The 27830-nt window shown below is 36.0% G+C and overlaps 1 protein-coding gene across 2 annotated transcripts in view; it reads left to right on the forward strand.

Moving 5' to 3' along the window:
* ANTXR2 (ANTXR cell adhesion molecule 2) overlaps positions 1 to 27830 on the forward strand; it is a 165678-nt gene that overhangs the window by 70266 nt on the left and 67582 nt on the right. For both annotated transcript variants that reach the window (XM_060012293.1, XM_060012291.1), the window contains exons 12-14: positions 3372 to 3467; positions 24357 to 24401; positions 25240 to 25332. In XM_060012293.1, the coding sequence (XP_059868276.1) occupies positions 3372 to 3467; positions 24357 to 24401; positions 25240 to 25332 (234 nt within the window). The remainder of the gene's footprint in view (positions 1 to 3371; positions 3468 to 24356; positions 24402 to 25239; positions 25333 to 27830) is intronic.

Raw genomic sequence — 27830 nt, forward strand, 5'->3', positions numbered from 1 at the left:
AGGCTGCATTCATTCCATACATGAATGGTCACAGGTCGGGGTTATCTTATGTAAGACTTCATATTTGAAGGTGGAATCATGAATTTATACATTTGACAACACTTCTCCCATAGGATATCATAGTTTTCTATGTATTTCTTTGACATTCTTTTCCCATTATATTCTTGTCTAGATTTCAGAGCTTAGTATAATCAAGCCTATGGAGAATTGTATGATTTGTTCGTGAACGTTTAGAATTCTGTGTAGAAAGTTGCACTTAGAGTGTTTTCATAAGTATCCTGATGTGTGCTCTGAATTACTTTCTTTGGTTTTGAGGCCAGAGAACTTAGATATTTGCCAGGAAATTTCCTATAAAGTATTTATCTCCTCTCTCTCTCTCTCTCTCTGACACACACACACACACACATGCACACACACACACACATGCGTGCGCGCACACACACACACACACACAGAACTTTCTGTGTGCAAGACACTGATTTAGATGTTTAGGTTACATCAGTGATCACATGTTGAGCTTACACTTTCATTCTACTAAATTGTACATCAAGAAGTTGCAAGATGACTGCATGTCTTCTCATTTCTTAAATTTTAAATTAATTTTTTTTTTTTTTTTGCGGTACGTGGGCCTCTCACTGTTGTGGCCTGTCCCGTTGCGGAGCACAGGCTCCGGACGCGCAGGCTCAGCAGCCATGGCTCACGGGCCCAGCCGCTCCACGGCATATGGGATCTTCCCGGACTGGGACACGAACCTGTGTCCCCTGCATTGGCAGGCGGACTCTCAACCACTGCGCCACCAGGGAAGCCCTTAAATTAATTTTTTATGGTAAATATGTGGTAACATCTTGACGTGCCTTAAGAATGGTCTAATAGTAAATATTAGAGCTTCATGAAGATTGTATGTGTATGTGTCTGTGTGTGAAGTTTCTGTAGTTATTTTTGTTGTCTTCTGAAAAATAAATTAAATGACATACTCAAGGATTCTAGGTGATATTTTGGTGGTGTCTGTTTTGGTTCATTTGCAACCTAACATTAGTTACATAAATAGCTTGTATGGTTATTCCCTCTTGCATCCAGATGCAAAATTAGAAATCAAAGGATAGCTTTAATTGTTCATGTATACTTGATTCTTAATCTTTTTCTAAAAATAATTTCTGAAATTAATACATGTTTTATTTATGGTCTATGCTGCTTTGAGAATTATTTTTAAAGTTATTTTTTTAATGGATTTACTAAAACGGAAGTGCTGTTAGTAATCAACATCTTTGAAAATTGATCTGTTTGGAGATAGTTTCCAAGTCAATATATGGTAATCGCTTTTTCTTTTTTTTCCATTGTGATACTAACAAATGATATAGGGAAACTGTGACACACATTTCAAGATTTTTGTGATTAGCTCTACCAAGTATATTTTGCTAGCACTCCCTAAAGTAATACTTTTGAAAAGTACCTTCTCTTCTCTTTTCAGTTATTTACAAATAACTGTTTACATAAAAATCATTATCTCTTTATGCATAGGTTATTATGTATTACAATTCAAATTCCATTATAAAATGTTCTAATTAAATGCTACCACCATTGTTGCTTCAACATCTGAAAGTCTCTTAGCTTTGATCAATCCTAACATTTCCCAAAATGGATTCTAGGAAATCCGAGTTCTATAGGATATTGATAATGTTATGAGAAAAAAAAAATTGACCTGTGTTGATATAAGTTGGACTGTTCTTTTTTACTACAGAGCCATTCAGGGCTTTAAAAATATGCTAATGTGTGCAGTGCTTTTATAAGAGAGATAGCCTCGTTATAGCTTTGCCACAAAGAGTTTATGCTTTGGGAACAACTGACTTTCTTATTTTGTAGATTAGAAAATGGAGTCCCTGAGAAATTAAACAACTTGCTTAAAATTAGACCTCCAGACTAATATTTTTAAGACAATGCTATTCTAAGATGGAAACTGATAGGTTCTTCCCACTCAGCCTTTCTCTCTGTCAGCTCTTGGGCTAAATGTGGCTGTTGCCTTGACTTCTGGGCTTGTACTACTTATTTGTTTGGAATGATAGGAAATGTATCCCTGAAAAGCTGCCTTATAAAGGCCCAAATTTCCACCCAGACAGTGTATTGATTTATTTACAGTTTTTTTTTTTTCTTCCTTGAAATCTTCCCCTCCCCCCGCAAAAAAAAACCCCCCACAAACCAAACATGATTACTGGGGATCCTGGAGAGCAGTGGTTTGGAAGAGACAGCTCGTTCTCTTGGAAACTTTATCTCTGCACTAAAAATTCAGCAAACACTCTTCTTTGTTTTTGTGGCTTTTTCAGTCTTATTTATTTGGAGTTCATTCTCTTAGTAAATAGTTTTAAGTGCCAGACATGGAGTACACATTATTAAGTAGGTTGGGCATAGGTGCTGCCTTCCTAGAGCTCACAGTGAATATAGAAAAGACAAATTAAATAAAAAATTGTAGTTCATCATAAATAAATAAGCAAATAAATCAGTAAATATATTGTGATAAATGCTAAGATTAAAGTACAGAGAACTATGCCTTGTACAGTAAGGAGGGGCATTTTCTAGCCAGAAGGTACAAGGAAGTCTTCCTGAGGAAGTGGCTTAAGCTAAGCCTTATAGGATGTGGAGGTATTTGGTAGAAGAAGGGGGTCAGAGGCAGAGCCCAGAGCAGGGGTGTTAGACCTGGAGGAGATCGTCATTAGAAAGTGAAAAAGCACCAGTGTGGTTCTTGTGTGGGTAGTGCTTGAGCTGCCCTGAGGCGTCTTCTGATATATGAACGCATGAGGTTGCATTCTTTTCTGATGCATACAAGAACGATTGTTGTTGGTTTGCCACCTGATTGGTGATTTTTGATAATCATCTTGTCCTACCATTTAAATATATAAAGTAAATAATTTTCCATTATCAAAAAGTCTGGGAAAATTCTGCATAAATTCTGCCTAGAGGTAATCATGCTTGTAACCAGAATAATCCTTTCCCAGAGACAAAAGGTAGGGACCATACAGACCATTCGCACAAACCCAAATTGTGATTTTTCCTTTTTTTTTTTAAGGCATAATTTCAAACAGTTTGGAAGATGTTTATACTAATTACTGCCTATCTTAATATACATGAAATATAATATAAGGAAATTTAATACAAATAGATTATAATATACTTAATATATTATATAAATGTAATAAAGTAAAATATAATATAAATAGGGTATAAGGTAATTTATAGAATTTAAAGGAATATGAGAGAAATCTGGTTTAAGATTATGATGTTTTCTGTAACTTTTCCTGATGTTTCCTTAAAAAATATGTGTTTGGGATTTGACCCTAAACTTTGCTGACATCCTTGTTTTTGTTTTGTGCTTCCTCTAGTCTAGTGGGATTGCAGCCATCATTGCTATTTTGGTGTTACTGCTACTCTTGGGCATCGGTTTGATGTGGTGGTTTTGGCCCCTTTGCTGCAAAGTGGTGAGTGAGCATTTGAAATCCTACTCTTTTTTTTTTTTAAACATCAAGGTGTAAAGTAAGGCTGAAATATGAATCAATATTCAACAACAGCAAAGTTTCAATTAGCAAATTGAATTTTAATAGTTTTTGTCATTATAATAAATTGTATTCATGCATGCCAATAAATGTTTATTATAAAACTTCATCAAAAAAAGGCTTCAAAATCAGATTTGGGGGAAGAAGGGGAAAAGAAGATAGGACAGGTTGTAGGAATAAAGGGTTTTCCATGCAAGTACAAAAGAATTTCAAGAAAATTGAATGATATGTTCTGCTGGATTCATTGAGAGAGGTTGATAATCTGTCAGTTTGTTTGGTTTTTTTTCAGTGCTTATTGAATGTTTCATTACTTCTTTGAAAGATCTACTATTTCAGGACCTTCTCTGTTTGCCTCTTAGAAAAACATTTTAGAAATAAGTCATGTGCAAATGTTAGGGTATCTGTTAAACAGTCACTTTTGAAGTTACAACAGCTGATTTCAGGTTGTGTCATCTTTCATGTTTGAGTCAAACTGCTGAAAGAATATGGGTAATAAGCTTTCTAGCGCTACTGTAACAAATTGCCACACATTTGGTATCAAATTTATTATCTAAGTTATGTAATCACAGATCCAACATGGGTCTCACTGAGCTAAACTGGGTTAAAAGGTATCCGCAGTGATACATTCCTCTCTTAATGCTCTAGAACAGAATCTGTTCCCTTGCGTTTTCCAGCCTCTAGAAGTCACCTCCATTCCTTGCCTTGTGAGCCCCTTCCTCCACCTTTAGAGCCAGCCACGTTGCATCTTTGTCACCATTATTCTGTAGTCCTATGTTCCTCTGACTCTGAGCCCAGCTGGGAAAGGACCTCCAGTGTTAAGGAACCATGTGATTAGGTTTGACCCACCTGGATAATCCAGGATGATCTCCTATCTCAAGGTCCTTAACCTTAATCACATCTGCAAAGTCTCTTTGGCCCTGGAAGGCAATTTATTCACAATTCCAGGGAATTAGGATGGGGACATCTTTATAGAGCCATTATTTTTCCTGCCACAGGGCGGAACGTTGAGTAAAAAACATCAGCACGTTTCAAGCAATACAACTTGGACTGTTCAGGCTTCGTAGAAAAGGTTATTCTGAAGAAGCGCTCCTTCAAAGCATGCTACTACCTATTTTGATAATATTCCTTTCCTTATCAGCACTTTATACAGAACTTTATATTCTGTAGGTCAGAGTAGTGTTTTACATAATATTACTAGACTGCCTTTTTCTCCCTCCCTGCTGCTGACTGATTTCCGCTTCCTTGCAACTTCAGGCAGTGCTTTGTATTACTCCTGCGTTTATTATTCATTGTACTTCAGTCTGCTTTCATGAGACAACTTTACAATCCTTTATCTCAGAGCAGTTGGCCCATGGAGGAGGCACAGAATTAACTTAGACAACAGTAGAGACAAGAAACATCCTGTCTCTTTGCTGAACTAATCAGTTTCCTGCTATAGCAATTTATGCTCAGACGGTTTCCTGTAGTAATCTTGATTGTCTTAGATATGGTGATTTTAGGCTAGCTAGCACTCTTGAGTCTCAAATTAAAAAGCAAAAAGGTGCCTTAATGTGATGTGTGCTCCTTGTTTTTCTAATTTAAACTTCACAATGGTGGATTTCCTTATTTCATTACTTTGCAATTTCATATAATACTGACCAGAGGGCTCAAAAGTGTCAAAGTGGTATTTTATTTTATATTATTATTATTATTTTTTTTTGCAGTATGCGGGCCTCTCACTGCTGTGGCCTCTCCCGTTGCGGAGCACAGGCTCCGGACGCGCAGGCTCAGCGGCCATGGCTCACGGGCCCAGCCGCTCCGCGGCATGTGGGATCTTCCCGGACCAGGGCACGAACCCGTGTCCTCTGCATCGGCAGGTGGACTCTCAACCACTGTGCCATCAGGGAAGCCCCAAAGTGGTATTTTAAAAGGACGCTTGTGAAGACTGAAATGGGCTTCTTTGGGAGGTTGCTAGATGTACTCAAATGAAGTCTCCACCATCAAATGGGGTATGATAGAGAAGATTCAATCATCAGGTGGTGAGAATAGATCCATTCCATCCCTGGGTCTCTGCAGACTGGGAATCATGCAGTATATTTCTTTATGCAAGGCACAGAGGGACACCATTAAGGCATGTTTTTACAATGTCAGGAGGGCTTCCTATTCTCAGAAGCATCATGAATGCTTACTAATTTCTGCAACTTACTTAATAGAGAGAAACATCTTTATTTTACATTTAGAAATACAGACTGTAGAGCAGCTAGCCCTGAACATGAGCTTGCATTTAGACCTAGGAATAAATGAATCAGAGCATAAAACTTAAACTAGGTTTAAACTAGGTTTAAAAGCAGGGAGAGAGAGAGATTGGTTCAAGATGGTGGAGTAGAAGGACATGCGCTCACTCCCTCTTGCGAGACCACTGGGATCACAGCTAACTGCTGAACAGTCATTAACAGGAAGATACTGGAACTCACCAAAAAAGATACCCACATCCAAAGACAAAGGAGAAGCCACAATGAGACAGTAGGAGAGGCACAATCACAATAAAATCAAATCCTATAACCGCTGGGTGGGTGACTGACAAACTGGAGAACACTTATACCACAGAAGTCCACCCACTGGAGTGAAGGTTCTGAGCCCCATGTCAGGCTTCCCAACCTGGGGGTCAGGCAATGGGAGGAGGAGTTCCTAGGGAATCAGACTTTGAAGACTAGCAAGATTTGATTGCAGGACTTCGACAGGACTGGGGGAAACAGAGACTGTACTCTTAGAGGGCACACACAAAGTAGTGTGTGCGTCAGGACCCAGGGGGAGGAGCAGTGACCCCATAGGAGACTGAACCAGACCTATCTACTAGTATTGGAGGGCTCCTGCAGAGACGGGGATGGCTGTGTCTCACAACGGGTACAAGGACACTGGCAACAGAAGTTCTGAGAAATAATTCTTGGTGTGAGCCCTCCCAGAGTCCACCATTAGCCCCACCAAAGGGCCTGTAGGCTCCACTGCTGGCTCAACTAAGGCCAAACAACCAACAGGGAGGGAACTCAGCCCCACCCATCAGCAGACAAGTGGATTGAAGTTTTACTGAGCTCTGCCCACCAGAACAATACCCAGCTCTACCCACCACCAGTCCTTCCCATCAGGAAGCTTGCACAAGCCTCTTGGATAGCCTCATCCACCAGAGGGCAGACAGCAGAAGCAAGAACTACAATCCTGCAACCTGTGGAATGAAAACCACATTCACAGAAAGATAGACAAGATGAAAAGGCAGAGGACTATGTACCAGATGAAGGAACAAGATAAAACCCCAGAAAAACAACTAAATGAAGTGGAGATAGGCAACCTTCCAGAAAAAGAATTCAGAATAATGATAGTGAAGATGATCCAGGACCTCGGAAAAATAATGGAGGCAAAGATCGAGAAGATGCAAGAAATGTTTAACAAAGACCTAGAAGAATTAAAGAACAAACAAACAGAGATGAATAATACAATAACTGAAATGAAAAATACACTAGAAGGAACCAATAGCAGAATAACTGAGGCAGAAAAACGGGTAAGTGACCTGGAAGACAGAAGGGTGGAATTCACTGCTGTGGAACAGAATGAAGAAAAAATAATGAAAAGAAATGAAGACAGCCTAAAATACTTCTGGGACAACATTAAACACACCAACATTCACATTACAGGGATCCCAGAAGGAAAAGAGAGAAAGAAAGCACCCGAGAACATATTTGAATAGATTATAGTCGAAAACTTCCCTAACATGGGAAAGGAAATAGCCACCCAAGTCCAGGAAGCGCAAAGAGTCCCAGGCAGGATAAACCCAAGGAGAAACATGCTGAGACACATAGTAATCAAGTTGACAAAAATTAAAGACAAAGAAAAATTATTAAAAGCAACAAGGAAAAAACAACAAATAACATACAAGGGAACTCCCATAAGGTTAACAGCTGATTTCTCAGCAGAAACTCTACAAGCCAGAAGGGAGTGGCATGATATATTTAAAGTGATGAAAGGGAAGAACTTACAACCAAGATTGCTCTACCCAGCAAGGATCTCATTCAGATTCAAAGGGGAAATCAAAAGCTTTAAAGACAAGCAAAAGCTAAGAGAATTCAGCACCACCAAACCAGCTCTACAACAAATGCTAAAGGAACATCTCTAAGTGGGAAACACAAGAGAAGAAAAGGACCTACAAAAACAAACCCAAAACAATTAAGAAAATGTTGAAAGGAACATACATATCAATAATTTCCTTAAATGTGAATGGATTAAATGTTCCAACCAAAGGACACAGGCTCACTGAATGGAAACAAGAACAAGACCCATATATATGCTGTCTACTAGAGAGCAACTTCAGACCTAGGGGCACATACAGCCTGAAAGTGAGGGGATGGAAAAAGATATTCCATGTGAATAGAAATCCAAAGAAAGCTGGAGTAGCAATACTCATATCAGAAAAAATAGACTAAAAAAAAGTAAGAGACAAGGAAGGTTAATACATAATGATCAATGGATCAATCCAAGAAGAAGATATAACAATTATAAATCTATATGCACCCAACATAGGAGCACCTCAATACATAAGGCAAATGCTAACACATATAAAAGAGGAAATCGACAGTAACACAGTAATAGTGGGGGACTTTATCACCTCACTTACACTGATAGACAGATAATACAGATTGAAAATTAATACGGAAACACAAGCTTTAAATGACACAATAGAACAGATAGATTTAATTGATATTTATAGGACATTCCATCTGAAAACAGCAAATTACACTTTCTTCTCAAGTGCTCATGGAACATTCTCCAGGATAGATCAAATCTTGAGTCACAAATCAAGCCTCGGTAAATTTAAGAAAATTAAAATCATATCAAGCATCTTTTTTGACCACAATGCTATGAGATGAGAAATCAACTACAGGAAACACAAACACATGGAGGCTAAACAATACATTACTAAATAACCAAGAGATCACCGAAGAAATCAAAGAGGAAATCAAAAAATACCTAGAAACAAATGACAACAAAAACACAATGATCCAAAACCTATGGGATGCAGCAAAAGCAGTTCTATGAGGGAAGTTTATAGCAATACAATCCTACCTCAAGAAACAAGAAACATCTCAAAAAAAATATAACCTTCCACCAAAAGGAACTAGAGAAAGAAGAACAAACGAAACCCAAAGTTAGTAGAAGGAAAGAAATCATAAAGATCAGAGCAGAAATAAATGAAATAGAAACAAAGAAAACAATAGAAAAGATCAATAAAACTAAAAGCTGGTTCTTTGAGAAGTTAAATAAAATTGATAAACCTTTAGGCAGACTCATCAAGAAAAAGAGGGAGAGGACGCGAATCAATAAAATTAGAAAGGAAAAAGGAGAAGTTACAACAGACACCGCAGACATACAAAGCATCCTAAGAGACTACTACAAGCAACTCTATGCCAATAAAATGGACAACCTGGAAGAAATGGACAAATTCTTAGAAAGGTGTAACCTTCCAAAACTGAACCAGGAAGAAATAGAAAATATGAACAGACCAATCAAAAGTTATGAAATTGAAACTGTGATTAAAAATCTTCCAACAAACAGAAGTCCAGGACCAGATGGCTTCACAGGTGAATTCTATCAAACATTTACAGAAGAGATAATACCCATCCTTCTCAAACTCTTCCAAAAAATTGCAGAGGAAGGAACACTCCCAAACTCATTCTACAAGGCCACCATCACCCTGGTACCAAAACCAGACAAAGACACTACAAAAAAAGAAAATTACAGAACAATATCACTGATGAATATAGATGCAAAAATCCTCAACAAACTACTAGCAAACAGAATCCAACAGCACATTAAAAGGGTCATACACCATGATCAAGTGGGATTTATCCTAGGGATGCAAGGATTCTTCAATATACACAAATCAATCAATGTGATATACCATATTAACAAATTGAAGAATGAAAAACATATGATCATCTCAGTAGATGCAGAAAAAGCTTTTGACAAAATTCAGAACCGATTTATGATAAAAACTCTCCAGAAAGTGGGCATAGAGGGAACCTAGCTCAACATAATAAAGGCCATATATGACAAACCCAGAGCAAACTTCATTCTCAATGGTTTGAGAGCATTTCCTCTAAGATTACTGAAAGTGTTTCCTCTAAGATCAGGATGAAGATAAGGGTGTCCACTCTCACCACTATTATTCAACATAGTTTTGGAAGTCCTGGTGATGGCAATCAGAGAAGAAAAAGAAATAAAAGGAATACAAATTGGAAAAGAAGTAAAACTGTCACTGTTTGCAGATGACATAATACTATACATAGATAATCCTAAAAATGCCACAAGAAAGCTACTAGAGCTAATCAGTGAATTTGGTAAAGTTGCAGGAGACAAAATTAATGCACAGAAATCTCTTGCATTCCTATACATTAACAATGAAAGATCAGAAAGAGAAATTAAGGAAACAATCCCAGTCACCGTTGCAACAAAAAGAATAAAATACCTAGGAATAAACCTACCTAGGGAGACAAAAGACCTGTATGCAGAAAACTATAAGACACTGATAAAAGAAATTGAAGATGATACCAACAGATGGAGAGATATACCATGTTCTTGGATTGGAAGAATCAATATTGTGAAAATGGCTATACTACCCAAAGCAATCTACAGATTCAATGCAATCCCTATCAAATTACCAATAGCATTTTTTTGCAGAACTAGAGCAAAAAATCTTAAAATTTTTATGGAGACACAAAAGACCCCGAATAGCCAAGCAGTCTTGCGGGAAAAAAATGGAGCTGGTGGAATCTGACGCCCTGACTTCAGAATATATTACAAAGATACAGTAATCAAGACAGTATGGTACTGGCACAAAAACAGAAATATAGATCAATGGAACAGGATAGAAAGCCCAGAGATAAACCCATGCATCTATGGTCAGCTAATCTATGACAAGGGAGGTAAGGATATACATTGGAGAAAAGACAGTCTCTTCAATAAGTTGTGCTGGGAAAACTGGAAAGCCTCATGTAAAAGAATGAAATTAAAACACTCCTTATCACTGTACACAAAAATAAACTCAAAATGGATTAAAGACCTAAATGTAAGACCAGATACTATAAAACTCTTAGAGAAAAACACAGGAAGAACACTCTTTAACATAAATCACAGCAAGATCTTTTTTGACCCACCTCCTAGAGAAATGGAAATAAAATCAAAAATAAACAAATGGGGCCTAATGAAACTTAAAATCTTCAGCACAGCAAAGTAAACTATAACCAGGATGAACCCTCAGAAGGGGAGGAAATATTTGCAAATGACTCAATTTACAAAGGATTAATCTCTGAAATATACAAACAGCTCATACAGCTCAATATTAAAAAAACCAAACAAACCAATAAAAAAATGGGTAGAAGACCTAAATAGACATTTCTCCAAAGAATACATACAGATGACCAAGAGGCACATGAAAAGCTGCTGAACATCACTAATTATTAGAGAAGTGAAAATCAAAACTACAATGAGGTATCACCTCACACCAGTTAGAATTGTCATCATCAGAAAGTCTACAAACAACAAATGCTGGAGAGGGTGTGGAGAAAAGGCAACCCTCTTGCACTGTTGGTGGGAATGTAAATTGATACAGCCACTATGGAGAACAGTATGGATGTTCCTTAAAAAACAAAAAATAGAATTACCATATGATCCAGCAGTCCCATTACTGGGCATATACCCAGAGAAAACCATAATTCAAAAAGACACATGCACCCCAATGTTCATTGCAGCACTATTTACAATAGCCAGGTCATGGAAGCAGCCTAAATGCCCATCAACAGATAAATGGATAGGAAGAAGATGTGGTACATATATACAATGGAATATTACTCCGCCATAAAAAGGAACAAAATTGGGTCATTTGTAGAGACTGTCATACAGAGTGAAGTAAGTCAGAAAGAGGAAAACAGATATTGTATATTAATGCATATGTGTGGAATCTAGAACAATAGTACAGATGAACCAGTTTGCAAGCGGAAATAGAGACACAGATGTAGAGAACAAACGTATGGACACCAAGGGTGGAAAGGTGGGGAGAGGTGCGGTGGTGGTGGTGTGATGAATTGGGAGATTGAGACTGACATATATACACTAATATTTATAAGATACATAACTAATAAGAACCTGCGGTATAAAAAATAATTAAAATAAAATTCAAAAAAAAGAAAGCAAGGAGAAGGTAGAGGTAAATTCTGCATTCAGCCCTTTGCAATCTAGTATGTGCCAGTACTGGCTTGGAACTGGGGTCCAGAAATGACTATCATATGATATGGAAACTCACATTTTAATATGAAACACAGAAGAGTGGGCAAAGTGTGAATGGAGGGTTATGGGCACCCCAATAGCAACATGTGTAAAGAACACAAAGGAGGAGGGATTTGCCAGAGTTGAGGGATTGTTTCACGGAAACTGGATGGAGCTACTGACTCCAAACTGAGTTTTAAATAATGAATAAGATGTTGGCAGTTGATGAGGGACTTTTCCCATGAAGTGTGTGTGGAATTACAAGTTATTTCGGCATGCTTTGGGAAGTCCTAGGCTGAGGCCAAGTGAGCCAGGGAAAGGGAGTGGTGAAAGATGGTTTAGGATCCAGGCGTGAATGCCATTAAGGAGGGCCTCCTATGTCTTTGAGGGAATTTGAACTCACCCTAGGGATGAGGAGAAACCACTGGAAAGATTTGATCACTGTAATCCCCTGAAAGAAGCTTTGCTTCCTGTATGTGTTGCTGAGGTCTGGTCCTGGTGGGGATAAAGTCTTATCCATCTGAGTTCCATCAGCAATTGAAATGCAAAGCCCGTTACAGGTAGTGCACCTTAGATATGGCAGTCGGGAGGGGAGAGGAGCAATATAGGGGCTGGGGAGAGGCAGGTACAAACTACTGGGTGTAAGATAGGATACAAGGATGTATTATACAACACAAGGATTATAACCATTATTTTGTAATAACTTTAAATGGAGTGTAGCCTTTAAAATTTGTATGAAAAAAGAAATATGGCCTGAGCAAGTATCTCTAACAAAATGTAGAATGTTGGAGTATAAAAAGGAAGCTAAGTGAACTAGAGAAAAATGAGGAGGTGATGTGAAAAGAAGGGGAAAAGGAGACTATAACCTTGTGAAAACAAATCTCTTGAGTGTACCAGAAGGTGTTATGGTACAGTTGCAGGTTATTTATCTGATTATGTTAGAGAATATATTTCTGCAGTGTCGGTATTAGCATGTGGTTAGTTAAAAAATTTTGTTTTTAGTTGGGGTATAGTTGTTTTACAATGTTGTGTTAGTTTCTACTGTACAGCAAAGTGGAGGTCCCTGTGCTATACAGCAGGTTCTCATTAGTTATCTATTTTATACATATTAGTTAGTGTATATCTGTTAATCCCAATCTCCCAATTCATCCCACCCCACCTTTCCCACTTTGGTGTCCATATGTTTGTTCTCTATGTCTGTGTCTCTATTTATGCCTTGCAAACAGGTTCATCTGTACCATTTTTCTAGATTTCACGTAAACACATTAATATATGATATTTGTTTTTCTCTTTCTGACTTACTTCACTCTGTATGACAGTCTCTAAGTCCATCCACGTCTTTACAAACAACCCAGTTTTGTTCCTTTTTATGCTTGAGTAATATTCCATTGTATATATGTACCACATCTTCTTCATCCATTCGTCTGTCTATGGACATCCAGATTGCTTCCGTGACCTGACTATTGTAAATAGTGCTGCAATGAACATTGGGGTGCATGTGTCTTTTTGAATTATGGTTTTCTCTGGATATATGCCCAATAGTGGGATTGCTGGGTCATATGGTAATTCTATTTTTAGTTTTCTAAGGAACCTCCATACTGTTCTCCATAGCGGCTGTATCAATTTACATTCCCACCAGCAGTGCAAGAGGGTTCCCTTTTCTCCACACCCGCTCCAGCATTTGTTGTTGTAGATTTTTTTTTTTTTTCATATCAGCCTATTCAGATCACCTACTTCTTCCTGTGTGAGTTTTGGCACATTGCATCTGTCAAAGAATTGATCCATTTAATCTGTTATCAAATTTGTAGGCATAAAATTGTTTATAATATTCTTTTATTATAATGTTAATATCTGTGGAATCTGTATTGATGTCTCCTCTTTCATTTCTTTTTTTTTTTTTCTTTTTTTTGGTAGATTTTTTTATGATGGCCATACTGACCAATGTGAGGTGATACCTCATTGTAGTTTTGATTTGCATTTCTCTAACAATAGTGATGTCAAGCAGCTTTTCATGTGCTACTTGGCCATCTGTATGTCTTCTTTGGAGAAATGTCTATTTAGGTCTTCCACCCATTTTTGGACTGGGTTGTTTGCTTTTTTTAATATTGAGCTGTATGAGCTGTTTCTATATTTCGGAGATTAATCCTTTGTAAATTGAGTCATTTGCCATTATTTTCTCCCATTTTGAGGAGAAAGTGTTGAGGGTTGTCTTTCATCTTGTGTACAGTTTCCTTTGCTGTGCAGAAGCTTTTTTCATTAGGTCCCATTTGTTTATTTTTGTTTTTATTTCCATTACTCTAGGATGTGGGTCAAAAAAGATCTTGCTGTGATTTTTGCCCAAGAGTGTTCTTCCTATGTTTTCCTCTAAGAGTTTTATAGTGTCTGGCCTTACATTTAGGTCTTTAATCCATTTTGAGTTTATTTTTGTGTATGGTGTTAGGGAGTGTTCTAATTATATTCTTTTACATGTAGCTGTCCAGTTTTCCCAGCACCACTTATTGAAGAGACTGTCTTTTCTTCATTGTATATTCTTTCCTCCTTTGTCATAGATTAGTTGACCATAGGTGCTTGGGTTTATCTCTGGGCTTTCTATCCTGTTCCATTGATCTATATTTCTGTAGCTTAACAATCTTTAAGCAGCATTAAATTATTAGGGATCATTTTGCACTTTATCATTATCAGTCATATTACTTTTTCATGGGAAATGAAATGTATTTATTTCAGCTTGGTGTTTTACAAATTTCTTTGGTTTGATTGTCTTTTAAGTACTAGGGCCAAATATTTAACCTTTCAACTAAAACATGATTAAACAGCTTATAATGTCTGTTTTCAGGTACATTTAGATTATGTCAGCAATCACCTCTTTGGGAATCATATGCTCAGGAGCTCTTATCAAGATAGAAATACTGGAAAAAAAAACCCTGAACGGAGGCACCAATATCTGTCACACATTCTTCATTCAATCATTTCATATTTTTAAAAAATATCTTATGAAATAATTTAACCATTCATTGTTCAGCGATTAAAAGTTCACAGATATTTAATTAACGACTCAGAGATGACAGTGTTACTTATAGCTTAAGCAGTGGTTCTCAGGTGTTTTTCTGTTCCTAATAACTGGAAGGCTCTCAGAGTAGGAGCTGTCAGATTTCCATTGGTAGTGCCTCTCTCTGAGGGGAAAGGGTGGTTGGGTGAGACATCTCCAGGGATCAGTATGGTTTAGGAAAGCCCCTCCATTAGGCTCAATAATGATCCCTAAATATATCCAGGTCTTAATTCCTGGAAACCGTGAATGTTATCTTACATGGCAAAAGGGACTTTGCAGTTATGATTAAATTAAGGATCTTGAAATAGGGAGATTATCTAGGATGACCTAGATGGCTCTAAATGCCATCACAAGTGCCGTTATAAGAGGGAGGCAGAGGAGATAAGACCACAGAAGGGGAACAGGCAGTGTGACCATGGAGGCAGAGATTCAAGTGATGCAGCTTCTAGGCAGGGAATGCTGAAAGTCACCAGAAGCTGGGAGGGGCAAGGAGCAGATACTCCCCTGGCTCTTGAAGAAACAATCAGCTCTTCTAACACCTGATTTTAGCTTTGTAAGACTCTGTTTGGACTCCTGGCATCCAGAACTGTAAGAAAATAAATTTCTGTTGTTTTAAACCACAAAGTTGGTGGTAATTTGTTGTAGCTGCTTTAAGAAACTAATAGATTTCCTAAATGATTCTGATAATTGCCAGAGTTGAGAATCACTGCTCAGGGCTCTTGATTTGGGGAATTCACATGTAATATGTTTCTAGTTCAACTCATTACAAAAACTGTTTATGAAGTACAAGAGGTTTTAAGATGGTAGATGTTTCCACGACAATTAAAACCAATATGCATTGTTTAAAATTAGAATTACCATTCTGTTTTGTTTTCAGTAACTGTAAAGTAAATATGCAATGCTTTACATACTGAGTAGAATTTACTCACTGTTTCAGAGTGACCAGGGATTTGTCGAAGAAACAGGTTTCTAATTTTCAGAAGTATCCAACTTATATATGTTATTAGAACCTATTGACAGCAAAGCTCCATGGTCAGCTTTCTCAGGGTGCTTGTTATTTGATGTAAGAGGCCAGAACAATCCCATTCATATTCAGATACATATCACTACTTCAAGATTATGACAGACGAAGACAAATACCATATGTTTTCACTTATATGTGCAACCTAAAAACAAAGGAACAAATATAGCAAAACAGAAACGGACACAGATACAGAGAACAAACTAGTGGTTGCCAGAGGAGAGAGCAGGGGTGATGGGTGAAATAGGAGAAGGGGATTAAGAGGTTCAAACTACAAGTTATAAAATAAATTAGTCATGGGGATGTAATATACAGCACAGATAAAATAGTCTATAATATTGTTATAAGTGTGTATGGTATAAAAATATTGAATCACTGTGCTGTACACCTGAAACTAATATACTATTTTAAGTCAATTATACTTCAAAAAATTATGATAGTTCCTAGACCTACTATTATATTTCATAATTTAATGAATTAATAAAGAAGCACATAGTATTTCTGTATCACAGATTTGGTTTCTTGCTTTTAAAAATAGATTTTTACAGTTATATTTCAATACAGTTGGATTCCTTTTAATCCTGTGTATTTTAATTTAGCTTATTTATTCTGGGAAGGGGTTCATAGGTTCACCAGATTGCCAAAGAGGGACATAGAATAAAAAAGGTTAGAGAAACCCCCCTGCAATAGAATATCTGGCCACCAATGATGCTTTTAATATGAGACTATTTTAAATTTTTCAATCTTTCAGTTCATTTTAATGAGTAATTTCAAGGATAAAGGAGAGAGATGATATCATTTTAAATGTTGCAGAATTGTGTCCTCTGTGTACCTAGGTTTTCCATGACAAATAGGATCTAAACCAGTGATATTTGGAGAACTTTATCTGATGATAATAATAATAGAACCCTTATGCAAAGCTGGAATTTTAGGTGCTACCATTAGTGAATTACAGAGTATGTTGAGTTTGCAAACTATTCCATAAGGGGGAAAGTTTTCATTTTTGTGTGAAGTTATTTCTCACCGTCTGTTTACGAGTCTGTATCCTGCTCATTGAGTATCCTCACATCCATCCTTTAACCGCTTCTCTATAACAAACATCAGCAGCATCCTTCCTTTTCTCTTAAATTAAAAAAGGGGGTAAGAACGGTTAAAAAAATCATGTACTGAATCATGAGTGAGATATCAGAAAATACAGCTCTTTTCATCATTGTTAGCTTAGAATGTATGTTGAGTTTATGGCAGATCTGTTTTACTATCAGGATGGCAGAACTGACAGTCCTATAGTTGCATCATTTGGAGTAACCAGACATTCTCCAGAATTACAGATGTAAGGTTAATGACGTGGGAAACAAAGGCTTTCTGGAGTGTTGTCAATTAGAGTATGTTATCCAGCTGCAAATAAATGTCTAAATATGCTGGAAATGATAAATGTTCACTTTGAGCTAGTGTCCTTGGCCAAAGTTCTCCATCTGCAAGGGAAAATTGCAAGCTCATTTTTCCTTAGTGCATTTAAGACATTACAGAAAGATCTCATAAATCTTAATTTTAAAAAAACATTTAAAAAGTTATCTTTTTAAAGCCCAGTTTTCTTATAAGTAAGTTGAGCTTTCGTGATGAGGATATATCTGACTGGAGCTCTATGGAATCATTTTCTTAGCCAGCAACAGCTGTGCTGTTCCTTCCAAATAGTAATAATGCTTCTACATTGCACTTGTTTTTTATTGTTGAGGAGGGCTGTTGGTGCCTTTATTGAGTTACTTTGAGAGCAGCCTGATTTTTTTTTAGAATGCACAATAAAACAGAAGTAATTTAAATTTTTAATATGCCTTCCTTACACCATTAATTAAAATGATTTATGTTTGGTTGCCTCCTTGAAATAGAGTGTGTTGTTAGTACTTATTGCTTCCATGGTGATGTTTTCCAACAGAGCATCATTTACAAAACAAGGTATCAAACCCTTGCTGGTCTTAGTTTATTTGCTTTGACAGCAGCACTTTACTTAACTCACACTGTTCTCCCTAGTCCTCATTTGACCTTTAAAATTATATTTATTGTCCAGACTTCCAAGTAGCTATTTATTTGTTCAAAGCAGACTCTTTGAACATTGATGAGTCTGTCAAGGAGGAAAGGAAAGGGAGGTGAGATAACCTCGACTATATCTTGGTCTGGATGTTGAAAGCACCTAACTTTGTGGGATTCAGAAAAGGGCTTCCCAAATATTTATGTCAGAGAATTTTGTATTCATGAGAGGAAAAGCACTACACTTGCTCTCTGATTTTATCAAAAAGAAAGGGAAGGATGAAAGGAAATCCTACATATATTTTAAACAAGTTTTTGTAAACACTAAGAATGATTTGTCTAAGTCTGTGGGCTCTTAGGCGCTTAGATGACATTGCTGATAAATTGGGCATTTGTTTCTGTCACTGGCAAGAACTGGTTCTGAAATACTACTTGATCTACAGTCGTTATACAGTATCTTTTTTTTTTTTTAATCCAAGGCAGTTCACTGTTGACAGTTCTTTTCACTCTTTTCTGAATATTGGAACATATGATTGCATCAAGCTGGCTGCAGGCTCCTGTACTGACATTTTCTAGCTCAAAGAATGCCCACATCACTCGAACATTTGAAAAGTGTTAATGAGCAGATCAAAAGGACTGTTGCCTGAAGCAGCTAACTTTTTTTTTTATTTAAGAAATCGGCTCTCCTCCAAACTGAAATCTTCATTCTAACAGCTAAGTAGATGAGATGTAATCCTCCCTGATGATGATAATAACAAACGAAAAAAAAACTTGGAGAAGAATCAAAGTCTGCATATGGTTCACAAAGTGGTGAAAGTGTTTTCCAGAATCTTCAATACCGAGCTGAAGGATGCTAAGTGGAAAAAATCCTGGCAACTAGGCAATATTATGCCTTTTAAAATCTGCAAATTCTCATAAAATATGGTGCTTATGAATACATCCTTTTCAAAGATGAATGTGTTCTTGCACTATTTAATACAAGAATGGGATTCTCATGACTGTTATTTTTAATGTATTTGGACCAACAGTCAGGTTTCCTTTTCTCCTGCACTAATTTTACTGAAATGTAGAAATATCAGTGGACACAGACTTTTGCCATTTTTGGCTTTGGGGCTGAATTGTTTCAAATTATTTTCACTCTCCTTTGTTACTTATGAAGCTGTGTGGTAGAATGGAGAGAGGGAGCATTTTGAAACATCACACACACACACAAAACTTATTTCCTTTTCCAACATTTCTAGGGCAATGATGGTGGGCATATGAATGAATATGTTATGTTCCTATAAAATGGAGATGATAACATCTATCTCACACAGTTACCATAAATATTGATCTATATCTGTCTATCTGTATCCATCTATCCATCTATCTATCTGTCTATCCATCCATCTATTTAACCAACCATCCATGCATGCATCCCAGCAAGTAATAAACTCTCAACACATCTTAAGCCTTTTCTCCTGCACCCTTTCCCTTTGCAATCCAAACCTTATTTTAAAAGGATGTCATGTGGCAGAGGAAGTTGAACCCAGAGTTTCGAGGAAGATGGACCAGTTTAAATACTAATTCTAATGTTTTCCCTCTGTGTATCCTTGGACAAGTTACTGAATTCAGGCCTCCCTCTCCTTGTATTTAAAATAAGCATAGTAACTGCATAGGATTATTATGAAAATGAGAGAAATATAGAGTGCGTGGCATATGGCAGCACTAATAAATGTCGTTATTGTTGATAGTATTAACGGCACACAGATGAGCCTTTGCTCTGCTTCAGTTTCTGAAAGTGCTATTATTTGTTGTGGTGGTGGTGGTATCTCTTAATTTACTAGGTCAAAATTTGATTTATGTAGAGTATTAAGGGTTTTGTTTTCATTGTTAACAATGTAGAAAATATACTTGCCAGGATTTCAAAATCAATTTAAATTTATAATAAGCAATGCATTTAGTCATACATAAGATTAATTACACATTATTGGAAAAACAAACCCTAAAGTTCTTTTCTGGAATAAGGTGAATACAAATGTATGTAGACATATGGCCTACTTAATTATGTAAAGGCATAGAAAAAAAGACTTGGTGGAAATATTGTGATATGTATTTTGTTTTATCATTCTATTAGAGTTTTCATTTTGGAAAGGACCTACAGTGAATCAAATTTATTTCCCAGATGAAGAAACTTAGCATGGTCTTACATTTTCCCATCTGTCTTTGAGTTCATTAGCTCTCTGACTTTACTGGTTGAAAGAGAAATTTGATACTTCATTTTCTTTGGAACTAGCAATATTTTAGTTTCATGGAAATCTTTCTCTATTGGTTATCATTTATATCTTTTTTTTCCCTCTGTATTTTTCTTATAAATTTAGAGGTTGGCTATGAGCCTTTGCGAACATTCTCAGCTAGTTTCTTCAGCTCACTTTCAATCATATTTTTAGTATCTGTTGTTTGCAGAGCACTTTATTAGGTGCTGTGATATTTTCAAAGAGGGAGAAATGATATTGCCCCTAAGAAATCTACAATTTTGAGGGGTAATTGAAAAATTCCAAAATAAACATACAAACCCAAACTGATGAAGCATGAATTGTTCAACTGTGCAGCATGTGTCTTGTTTGAAGTTTTAAAGCTTCTAGATAAAGCGATAGAAAGTTGATAGACTACTCTGTAATGGCTGGATGGGACTTAATATGGAAATGGTCATTTTTTGGGGGGTAGCAAAGGGATCTTCAGTCAGCCTGGAGTTAGAGGTACACATGCAGGGATGTTTGTACATAGGGTGTTAGGGTCGAACTATACCGTGCTGAGGCATTTGACCAATGACAATTCAAGAGGTGGCTCATGTCGATGTACTGAAAAAGGAGTTTGCATTTTCCAGGTTGTGGCTTATGATAACAGATAAAGAGTCTCTGATAAAGAAGGCAAAGATGCCTCTCATCATCCTGCTGTGAGTTTGTCACCAGTGGTCATATGAGGATTTTAAATTGAGACTCAGTTTACCCATATTAATGCTAAAAATTGATGCTGTGCAGGATAATCAGCATGATAAATATGACATGAAAAAGGAAGTGTTATGGAGGGGGATTTCTGTAATTCTTAGGAGATATAACATATAACAGGGTTAGGAATACTATTTAAGTCCTCAGAAATTTATATATCAGTACAAGATGTACACGTAATAAGTAGAGTAAATTTGAAATTCTCACAAGGAAATCAAAATGAGTTCGAGTACATTATACTCAGACTTAGTGGAATGAAGGATGTACCTTGGGCTTTTTCTAGTGAGAGAACTCTGGAGAGCACTTTATGTTAGTTTGTAAAACTGAGTGGTAAGCTTCTTCCCAAAATTCAGTAATTCCTCAAGTTCAGTTGTGGCCACTGGAACCTTTGATCCATTTTGACTAGAGAAACCACCAATTGAGCTTCTATTAGAAAAATAGTGACCTGGCTACATAGGTTAGAATGAAGGATGAGTTAGAGATAGAGGAACAAGCTAGAGGTCTAATTTAGCTACAAATAAAGCATGTAGACATTGATGTCAAAATAAAGCTATGGCAATTATAGACTATCAATCAATGTTATCAATATGTTATTAGTTAAAATGCATAGAATCAAAGTGAGGATTGCTCGGGTGCATCTGTTTTGCCTGAGCACCATGCATTTAATTATAATGGATCGGCCACACTTAAAATGTTATTTATCGGTTCTGGAAACCACATTTTGAGATATTGTTCAAGTGAATATATACTAAAGAAACTGACCAAAATGACCCAATAACTCAGACCGTTACGCAAAAAACGGTTGTGATGTTTCGCTTCCAGATGTGTAAGTTCAATAGATATATGGTTATTATCCAAGTATTCAAAAATAGGAACTGCTCTTTTCTGGAATTAAAAATAGTTGTGTGTATGCATGTGTTTCCACACTCTAGGATCAGGACTAAAGTGTGGAAACTACGGAGAAGGAGACTTTGGCTTCTTTGGGGGGAAAATTTTTCAAAAGATGTGAGTTCCTTGCCAATGGAATAAATTGCTTTGTGAAGTTGTGAATTTCTCTTTATTGCAGGAATTCAAACATAGTTGGACTACAGCTAGGTGGGAATTTTTCAGAAAAATGAAGTTTTGGTTGGATGTGTATTGGAGAAGTTGAAAAATATTGTACTAGATATTTTTAAGGTCCAGAGATCTTGAGTTCATGATTTTAGGTAGTGATAGTAGGAATGGAATGCAAAGAATCCTTCCTTCTTCCCGTGATCTTCCTTCCTTCCTCCTCCTTTCCCTTTAACCGTTCCTCTACCTTTTTTTTCTCTTTTCCACTTTCTTCCCTTTTCTCTCTTCCTAACTTCCTTTGTGCTAGACACTCTACTAAGTACTGGGAATACAGTGAGGAACAAAGCAGACATAAAATCCACCCTCTTAGAAGTTACAGTGTTTTGGAGTTAGAGAAAATTATCAATTGTGACCAGTGCTAGGGGAGAACAAATAGGCATCTGTACATATTAAGGTAACCTGATCTGCTTTGGGAGGATTGGGGGAATTCGTGGTGGGGAGGAAGAAAAGAGGAAAAGATAGAACAGGAAGAGGGAGAGAGAGAGAAGAATATTTCAAAGAATCTTTTGAACATGGTAAATGATTTGGTGAAGTCATTTAGAAGTGAGAATAAATTATAGATTATGAGAAAATTTTAAGGCTGCAACTTTAAGGAAAGAGTGATTTACTTGAAAGAAACAAGGAAAATAGGAAGAAGAGTTGGCTCTTAAATGAAGCTTATTAGGTTGGTTTTGACCCTGTTGACTGTGAAATATTGATAGATCTGGTTTTCATTGATTGATATTGGACGTGCAGGTTGATAATATGAGTGCTTCCTTTTTATAAAGGAAATGCACCTGTAGCTTGATAACCTTTATTTTATTTTCCCACAGTATTATTTTAAATCTTTATCCTCTCCTGGCATTTGTTTCTGGGCTAAATGTAAAACTTCACAGATTTCTATCCTTCAATATTAGTAAAAAGAACTGGGATTTTATGTTTATTGATAAGACAAAATTGAATTAAACAGAAGGGTTAAATAGAAATAACAGCATTTCTTGTAGCATTCAAAAGTTTGAATGCTACAATGAGCTAGTTCAAGATTCATTCAGATTAAATTACTGTCCAGTTATATCTATGTAATTGTAGTTACTGTTTGCATTTTTTCCTGAGATTTAGATCTAAACTAAAATTTGAGGATGAAAGTAATATATATGAAGAAAATTATGAGTCAATTCACTAAACATTATCAGTAACAACAACAAAAAACTTTCATTATGAAAAATTTCAAACATATAAAAAAAGAAAGAGTGAAATAATGAATCTCCCATGTCTACTTAGTTTCAATGATTCTCAATTTATGGCTAAATTTATTTCATATATAACCTCTTTGCTTCCCCACCCCAAATTATTTTGATGAAAATATCAGAATTATATCATTTAATCTGGAAATGTTTCAGTATATATCTTTAAAATATATGCAGTCTTTAAAAAACATATTCATGATAATAGGAATATACCTGAACAGTAGTAATAATTCTTTGATGATATTCATTTTCAGAGCTACTATTGTTTTAAAATTTTAAAACTTTAATGAGATAATTGAAACATTTGACTTTAGATGAAGTGAGGCAGTTATATTTTCAAACAGTTTTTCTTCTTAGTATAGAGACTTGGATGTGTACTCGAATTATCAGACACTACTGGCCCTTGGTCAGTAATTTTCTATCATGATGGTATGAAAGTCCAGATACCCCAGTACCAGTAAAGGTCATTTAAATTTGATCTCAGTCTGTATTCCTCTCACATAAAGAATTAACCACATCAAATTTCATGAAATAATATATTGAGTAACGATTCACAGGAAAGGACTCTTGGCTAAGAGGTTGATTTGTTTCTAGGTTAAAAGGTGGGGAAAGAGAGTATGTTAATTTCTCTATTATCTCATCCAAAGCAAGCTAACTTTGTATTGTCAATTTGTGAAAAAGTCAGTGAATCATAGCAGGAAGACTGTAAATTCCTACTCCATTTGAGTGGACATACTGTAATCTAGTGAAAAATGTTTGCATTAGAAGAGCCACTTAGTGCAAGGTATTTGACAATTTTTGCTCTTGTTATTTACCTGAAAACTGAAGCTATATCTGTATCATAAAGATAAAATGAATGAATGTGCTAGTTAGCTAGCTAGTTAGTCAAAGAAAACCTAGTAGTTGCTAGTTAGTCCAAAGCTAGTTACAAACAAGCCCAGGTTCAAAAGGGAGGCATATGTTTTGGGAGGCTAGCTTCATCTGGGACATCTTTGGTGCCACCACAGTATTTTACTAATCTAATTATTTTTATACATCCTTTCTGTCTCCTCCTTGTGCCACTGAAGTTTCTGCATTTGATTGTTTTTTTTGGTTTTATTTTTTTTGGTACAGGTTATCAAGGATCCTCCTCCACCACCACCCTCTGCACCAAAAGAGGTAAATGAGTGCCTAATAAGTGATGTGGGTGTATTTAGATATTATCCCTAATTTGATCAATTACATTGTTATTAGATAACTGTGATACCTATGTATTGACCTTTGAAATTATGAAAATCAATTATATTTTGTCTTCTCATGATTTCTTTCATGTGCTAGAGGAACGGGGCTTTCACACATTGATAAACGTAGACTAGCCATCAGGATAAATAGTACATAGAGATTTAATTTACTTTTTATAGCAATATATCAATAGTTCTGCTGTCACTTGTCTTATTTACAAAAAGTTGGAAGATCCAAGCTGGCAGCTTAAAGATAGTATTACTTTCTTCAAAATGATTATTACTTTTACATTACTCTGTTAGCCAAAATTGTGTTAGCAACAGAAAATATAGTGTGCATTTTCAAAGCTTCTTAACTACCTATCTTTTCAGTACAAATTTCGCAGAGTTTAAATTTACACATACATTGAGGCTTTAAATTATCATTGAAATGCGGTCCTAATTTTAATGTTTTATCTTCTTAACTATGAAGTGATGAATAAATCTGGAAAAACCAAATGATGCTCATAGTTAAGGAGCAACTTCTGGTAGCCTAGTGAAATAAGGTAGATTCCTCAAATTGTGGAATGGAAGGAGTCCTCATATTCTGTAGAGCCTCACTTGAAATTTATGCACATAAGCATAAGTACATCCACATGTGCTATATGTAATTTTTACTATATTTTGTCCACATCAGTGTCATTATTCAGAAAAATATTTAAATGTGAGTTGGTTCTGACTAAGCAATATTTTAAGAAATTAATTAAACTCAGTTTTAAAAACTTGTATCCACATAGGAGGAAGAAGAACCTCTGCCTACCAAGAAATGGCCAACCGTGGATGCTTCTTATTATGGTGGTCGAGGGGTTGGAGGAATTAAAAGAATGGAGGTTGGTATCTTGAAAAAAAATTAGAAGCTGCTAATGTGGAATATGTAGTTTTAGAACTATCAAGCTGTGGAAACTGTACTTTTCACAACTCAGTATCCTAATATCATCCATTTTTACTTAACACTAGGTCTTTTTTGGACAAATTTTTTTTCTATGGAATAATCCTAGCCATTTCAAAACTATTCAAGAAGAACTGACTTCATTAGTCAAAGAACTACATTGATAAGATTTCTGAATTCTAAAGGGCAAAACAAAATTAGGGTTTTTTTTTTTACTATTTTGGAAAAAATTCCTACGGAGAACATGAACTTTGAAGAAGCCAGATACTTAAAGTTGCAACAATGCTTGTCTTTGAAAAGATCCAATAGTTAAGTACTATTTGAGGAGAAAAATATTAAAATATTCAATATCATGGATAAGACCCTATCACAAATGCAGAGGAAGTACATTTAAGGCTTTTTTTTTTTACAGGTTTTAGTTACCACTTATGAATAATCATAATTAATATTAAATATCATTTATAGACTATTAAATTTTTAGACTGGCAAAACATGTGGACTAAAATTGAACTTAAATATTATATCTTGAAGATGAAATGAGGTCTTCTTATCACCACAGAAGTATTTTTCAAAGTGATGGATTAATTAATAATAAGCAGGCACTGTCAGCACTGAGCCCTTAACAACAGTATAGATAGGCCAACATCCCACCCGAAGGAGAAATTGGAAGAATTTTCTCATTGATATGGTGACATTATTATTAAACACAGATCCTGGCATTTCTTTCTTATTAGTTATTCTTTAATTTTATTTCTCAATAAGAAAGAACTTTTAAGTGTTTTGCAATCATTGCACGTCTCCTACTGTCATATCTGCTTTGTCCCATTACTGCCAGCAAAAATCAATAAGCTAATTAACAACCTCACAACTGTTGCAATTTTCTTTTCTTTCTTTTTTTTTTTTTTAATTTTTTTGTTGTGCCACGTGGCATGCAGGATCTTAGTTCCCCGGCCAGGGATCAAACCCGTGCCCCCTGCAGTGGAAGCGTGGAGTCTTAACCTCTGGACCACCAGGGAAGTCCCACAATTTTCTCTTTTTATACATTTAAATAAAATTCAGATTCCCAAGGAGAATTTCCCATTTTCAACATAAATTTCAGTACTCTTCAAAAGAAGCCCAGACTTACTTAAATGACTGTCATTACTAAAGTGGTTATCTGATAGTGATTCTCATTTTCTTGACCACATTAGATCTTAAAATAATGCACATTTTCCTAAGAGCTTGCCACTTTATTGCTGATATCTTCTGAGACAGGTACCTCATTGCCAATAAGCCATGAAAAAGGCAGGTGCTAGAACTTACTACATTTGTCTTTTGGAGAAAATATTGCTTCTGTGTTTGCAGGTGGGTAATTGGGAATATCAAGCAGTACAAGAGAACATGGTGAGGCTAGCTCTTGACATGGAAGGAAGGTCATTTTCCTTTCATTTGCCTTTGTTGTGTCATTCTAGGATTGGAGAGGTTGGGGAGAGTGTGGACTGGATGTCCCTACGTATTAAAAAATACAATTGTAAATAAAATCATTACATATGAATATCCAAATATGATCTGTCATAGCTTATTTTTAGTTTATTTAGTCTCGTTCCAAAATGTGTGTATAAAAAGATGTATGCAGGGGGAAAAGGGTTTGACAGGAAATAGCACAACATGTTAGTAGCTTTCTCTGAATGGAGTGATTTTCAATTTGTGTTATATATTTCCCTGTTTGTTCCCAACTTATTTGACAGTGAGCATGTACTAATTTATATTCAGAATAATAAACTTAATTCCATTTTGAAATCCACACATATAAAATACCACATGACAATGAGATTCAGATATATTAGTTCTTGCTAAAAACACGAGGAATTGTGGCAGGTTTTTGTTACTCTAATATTCCATGTTCCAAAGATTAAGATCTCTTTCTACAGAAAAGAAAAGTTTATGCATGAGCTACTGAATGGGTTCTGAGTTAAAAGGCATATTATTGGAATATGGTCAAGAAAGCCAAGGGCCCATGGACATTCTTGAGTAACTCACATTTCATGTTTTAAGAGTTATTGACTCTTTTACTTAAAATGTAAAATTTAATTTAATTTAATTCAAATTTAATTGAAATTTATTTATTTGTGTTTTACTTATTGACTGTTAATTAATGTGAAGTTATATTGCCCTAGCTTTTTAGCTGAAGAAAATTTATGAGAAGGACTCACTCACTTTTAATAAATCAGAGTTCATTTTAGCCATGGATAATTTTGGCTATGTTTTATGTAGTACTCCATCAACGAAATGGAAATGAGAATGAAGAAAAAAATGAGGAAGTAAATGTGGGCTTCACAAAGGGGAAACACAGTATGTAAACATACACAATAAAAAATAAACTGAGGGACTTCCCTGGCAGTACAGTGATTAAGACTTCATGTTTCCACCACAAGGGGCACAGGTTCAATCCCTGGTTGG

This window comes from Delphinus delphis, chromosome 5 (genome assembly GCF_949987515.2).
Source record: "Delphinus delphis chromosome 5, mDelDel1.2, whole genome shotgun sequence".
NCBI lineage: Eukaryota > Metazoa > Chordata > Mammalia > Artiodactyla > Delphinidae > Delphinus > Delphinus delphis.